This window comes from Montipora capricornis, chromosome 13 (assembly GCF_036669925.1).
Source record: "Montipora capricornis isolate CH-2021 chromosome 13, ASM3666992v2, whole genome shotgun sequence".
Taxonomy (NCBI): domain Eukaryota; kingdom Metazoa; phylum Cnidaria; class Anthozoa; order Scleractinia; family Acroporidae; genus Montipora; species Montipora capricornis.
This window is the reverse complement of record NC_090895.1, coordinates 4,549,395-4,554,394: the sequence shown is the minus strand read 5'-3', so window position 1 is coordinate 4,554,394 and position 5,000 is coordinate 4,549,395. Positions and strand designations below refer to the sequence as shown.

Below are 5,000 nucleotides of genomic sequence, written 5' to 3'. Positions count from 1 at the left end.
ATTCACTTGGCTGGGAGGACGATTCTTTCAAGAGACAATTTAGGATTCTTAAGTGTTGATTTATGTACGAAAATGATGTATAATGAATGTGAGAGAACCAGGAAATCCAAATCACGGCTTTCTCAAGCTGCGGCTTATCCTAGCCTGGGAGTTTATACTCGTATAAATAGTTCCTTTCGCGTACTATGTACGCCGTGGCCAGAGTAAGCCGCAGCTTATTTTCTCTCGTATAAACGGCCCTATTGTTTCTCCAAATGTTTCCTCGGCGTGCAAACGAGGAAACATTCTTGCTCCCCGGGATGCAACTTATGTTTCCGCAACAAATGTCTCCTGAGTCCACAAACGAGGAAACATTCGCTTCCGCAACAATCGGAAATATTGTTTTCACGTTTATGGGCGCCTTATTACAGTCGCCTTATGTCACGTGTGACCACTTGTTTTGAAATTTGAACCTAGTATTCAAATCTGCATGCCAGTTTTGAACTTTGTTCTCAAGATTCTGAATTCCCGTGGAATATGTCCTTGATATATAAAAAAATAGTTAGCTATGAACTTTCGTTTTATTATAAAATAAACGGTGTTTGAAAAGTGAAAGCTATTTCAAGCGTTTGATGAATTATTGTACAGTTATTGTGCAATTTTCATAGCAACTTTCAGAAAGATCTTTAAAGGGAACCTCTACTTCTACAAAAAAGTAACTTTAAATTATGGGAAATAAACTTTAGAGTCAAATCTGTGTTCAAATTTTTTTCAAAGAAAGCCTTTGTATCCGAAATAAATAAGTTTTAGAATTGCTTGCTTTTGTTTTCAAATATCGCGGGCACTGTCATCTTGAATAATTGTGACGTGTTAGGGTTTGCCTATTGTTATTAGACAATAGCTCTTTGTGTGAGAACAATAGGGCAACCGTAACACATCACAATTATTCAAGATGGCTGCGCCCGCAAATTTGAAAGTGAAAATAAGCGATTTAAAAATTCACTTTTCTTGATATAAACACTGTTTTTAAAACAAATTTCGAGCAAATTTGTTTCGAAACATTGTTTTCTTTGGTTTAAAGTTCTTCTGTAGCAAGAGTGGAGATTCCCGATTCAAATCTCGGAAGGTCCAAAGAGGAATTCGAATGTTCATTTCAGTCTTGTGGATAATGGTCACGCTGACATAGCTAGACACCAAATTTTCATGACTATGCAACAAAGAAATCCATGGTACTAGTTAGGAGAATGAACGTTTTGATCATGGGAATTAAATGGTTGAGATAACTCAACTTATAAGGAGATCATGCTTTTCAATAGTAATGAGGGTGATGAGCTTTATTTTAAGTGTGTACTGTAGTTAGTGCTGGGGCAGTAATTGGGGACACTTCAGAAATCAAATGAAATGAAATCAAGTCATATCAAATCGTAGGTTGGTTTTTGAGAAAAGGGGAAAACCGGAGTATCTGGGGAAAAACCACTCGGAGCAGAGGAACGAACCAACAAGCTCAACACAGATCTGACTCGCATTCTGAGAATTAAACCTGGGCCACATTGGTGAGAATCTAGTGCTCTCACTACTGTGCCAGCCCTGCTCCCATGCTTCCATGCTGGCATTATTAGGCCAAAAGTTGCTTTAAATAAAGAAGAGAATATTTGTCAAATTTTTCACTATCCTATCAAGAGTGAATCAAATGTTTACCTCTTCCCTTTTTAGCAAATCAAGTTTATGCAGAACTCACAATGGTGGAAGAATTTGTATCAGAATACAGAGATTTGAATAATCAAGTTTCAAAACAGTTGTTGGACTCATTTGTGTTAGAGGTGAATTTTTTAAATTTCTCAAACATAACCTACTGTAGAATAAAAAGGACGTGTGAATGAATATTAGTTACAAATTTATTTACAGTGTATTATTTTTAGTAAAAGAGTTCCTATCATTTTGTATTAAATAAGGGATAAAATTCCTTCATTAGAAGTGCCATAATTGAAGAGAGTAAGATGGAAAAATGCAATACGCCTTATTCCAAAGTGGCCGCCATTTTAGTATTCTTTTGTTTCCATGCAAATTCGCCCTTGTGGCCTCGCTTTCAAACGTAAAATTCAAAAGAATATTTAACTTTGAACGAGGCCATAAGAGCCAATTTGCATGGAAACAAAAGAATACTAAAATGGGGGCCATTTTGGAATAAGGTGTATCAAGTGCTCAATAGACGACATGTGTAAGCCATTGATAAAAAAAACTTTTTACTAGGCATCTGTTTGTTCTGGAAATCTTGTAATTCTTCTGCATAATCTATTAACAATTATGATCTCAAACAAAAGTACAACCATAAAGAAAGACGTATTTCTTATTAGGATTGCCACATTTGCAGAAGCCATTGCAAGGTACTGGTCACTCCATTTTTGCTATTATTAAACACGTTTTTTGGTCTTACGTTTGTTAGATGGATAAAGTATACCAGAATGACAGCAATTATATCAGGACAGAAGTGACAGGACTGAGGTTGGTGAAGACTTGGAATTGGTTCAACCTGCTCAACCTATTTCGACTGGAATTTGTTGATATTTGTCGTAATTTGTTTGTTCTCAGAAGTGGCAGTGTAATTGTATCCTTCATCCTGTACTTCAAAAATTCTGTGACCCCAAGTGAGAGTCTTCAAGAACTTGAAGCTACCATTTCTAATGACACTTTTGGTACTTATCAAGTTGGAAATTTGACTCCTATCTCACCTGGGGCTAGCACTTTCACGTCCACCACACCACGAACCGCTGAACCAACAGGTATGAAGAAATGACCATCAAACGTTTTCATTTCCTTGTGTATCGTAGTGTTTATTTTGTTGCAAGGACCATTGTCATCGGTAAATCTGGGCTGTTGTTCCTTATGTCTCAAATTACTGATGTCCTTCCTCCCTTTTCCTGTCACCTTTCTTCCGCTGATGCTTCTCGCTTGTTTTAACAGCAGCTATAGATCTCTTCTGGTTGTTTCTCCTCATTCCTCAGCCATCAGTTAGTCTTTTAGGAGGGATTGATTAAACAGAGTTCTGTCAAGGGTAAAAGGCATTCCATGTCAATTTCATAGTGGTCAATCTTTTGTCAGTCTATTGTCAAAGACAGTGTCTCGTCGTTCTAGCGCTGGAGCTCTAATTGGGGACAGTGGAAATTGAAATTAACAATTAACGCAAATCAAGTCAAATGTTGGGTTTTGAGAAGAGGGGAAACCGGAGAACCCGGAGAAAACCTCTCGGTGCAGGGTAGAGAACCAACAAACTCAACCCACATGACGCCGAGTCTGAGAATCCAACCCAGGCCACATTGGTGGGAGGCGAGTGCCCTCACCACTGCGTCATCCGGCTGCACCCCGCAAAAGAGAGAACCATTTATATACTTAAAGCAACTCACTTGCAGATATGCTGGGAGGTAAAATTATTGCTGCTAACTGCAGTTTAGACTGTTTTAGATAATAAAGAAGCCCCACATTTGTTCTCCTCTCTTCCTTCTTCTGCTCATCCCCCTTTGTTCTCCAACAAAAGAAAAGGGTCAAAGTTCAAAAGACCTCCTTCCGATTTATCTCAGTTGATTTATTGGTATGCCTTACTTTCTGATGTAACAGGGCGCTAGGAATGTGTAGGGCGGATTGGAATGCGTGCGAACAATTTCCTGAAACCCAATAATTATTTGCATCTTCCAAGGGCAATTTGCTTTTTAATGGTCTGCTTTTACATTGATATGGGCATCTCTGTATCACCATACCCAAAACGAGTACTTGACCAGTCACATATTTTTTGGCTGAACAATGTAGATATATGTTATAACTTTATAACCGGACAGTTTTACCGGGCTTACTGCACCGAAAGAAACCCACTGGCAATAAAAATTGGCTCTAAAAAGGAGGGACGCGGGAACTCGTAACCGCATGACATCGCAGTTGAACAACACTTTAAACATTTGCTTAGCTGTCATCTGAAACTTTCTCAAGTTGAGAAATGCCGCAAACAGCAACGGTGACAGAAACAGAAACGAAAGAAAACAGTGGACAAAACATAAGCAACGAACTGAGTTTAGGTTCTTATTAAATTATGCATGACATTTGAAGCCCAAACTTAAACACTTCGAGTGCACAGAGGCAGATATGTTCACATATCGGGGATACTATGAACCAGCAGCATAATGTATAGTCATAAATATGGTATATTATATATATCATGCTATAATATAAAGCTCTTTTATCTTCCTTTTCTATATTATTTTGTACATGCTTTTCAAATTGGCGCAGACTCTTGGTTACTTGAGGAAATTTGCCCATATTTTTCATGCATCTGGCGTGACATTTGAGAGTGTTGAAGGTCACATTTAGGTCAACTGGAAGAAATTGACAACTGGTTAGGTCCACTTCAGAAGTTACTTAACATGCAACTGCAAAGTGGGGCCGTCAGATGTCCTTACGTAAGAAATGCTCGTGGATAGAAACTATGAATGATGCAATCATACCTTAGGTTTAACGAAAACACTGAAAAAGGATAAAATTCATCATGCATCCTGTTGTTATGGCAGACATAACTACGAGCAAAAGCGTGCATTGGCAGATAATTCTGCGTTGTGCTCGAACTTTTTTCGCATAGTTTCGCAAAATCGCTTTGTGCTTTGTAGCAGAGCTCCGCGCGCCGAGGGATTGTGTCCGTGGAGCATCATAGGTAAGAAGATATGGTAACCCATCAATGGGAGACGTTTTGGTTTTATGGTCATGACATCATTGACCGTCTGTCCGTACATACGTACGTCCACCCCTCCATGTATGCCAATGTGACCAGTATCATGCTACTTTGCAGCATACACTTGTCAAAACAAGGTATCCGCTGACCCGTATCGCGTGACCATATCTTGGGCTCAAGCTTAGAGCTCACCAAGGTCAGGTTAACTCACCTAAACATAAACAAGGCTTCATTTTTCACGCGTTTTTCACGTGTGGCTCGACGTGGCTATACGGCAATACTACGTCAACTATAGTTCTTACACAGTCAA

At 38.9% G+C, this 5,000-nt stretch overlaps 3 protein-coding genes across 6 annotated transcripts in view; all 3 read left to right on the top strand.

The window, feature by feature from the left end:
- The window catches only part of LOC138029770 (tyrosine-protein kinase receptor Tie-1-like), a 556,173-nt gene that overhangs the window by 359,026 nt on the left and 192,147 nt on the right, over positions 1–5,000 (top strand). The gene's annotated exons all lie outside the window — the stretch shown is intronic.
- LOC138029759 (limbic system-associated membrane protein-like) overlaps positions 1–5,000 on the top strand; it is a 103,597-nt gene that overhangs the window by 75,599 nt on the left and 22,998 nt on the right. For all 4 annotated transcript variants that reach the window (XM_068877573.1, XM_068877574.1, XM_068877575.1 and 1 more), the window contains exons 5-7: positions 1,693–1,799; positions 2,423–2,481; positions 2,569–2,759. In XM_068877573.1, coding sequence (XP_068733674.1) covers positions 1,693–1,799; positions 2,423–2,481; positions 2,569–2,759 — 357 coding nt within the window. The remainder of the gene's footprint in view (positions 1–1,692; positions 1,800–2,422; positions 2,482–2,568; positions 2,760–5,000) is intronic.
- The window catches only part of LOC138029761 (uncharacterized), a 7,062-nt gene continuing 4,834 nt past the window's right edge, over positions 2,773–5,000 (top strand). Inside the window, exon 1 of the mRNA XM_068877579.1 lies at positions 2,773–5,000. This exon is cut by the window's right edge and continues 1,705 nt beyond it. The gene's annotated coding sequence lies outside the window, so the exon portion shown is untranslated.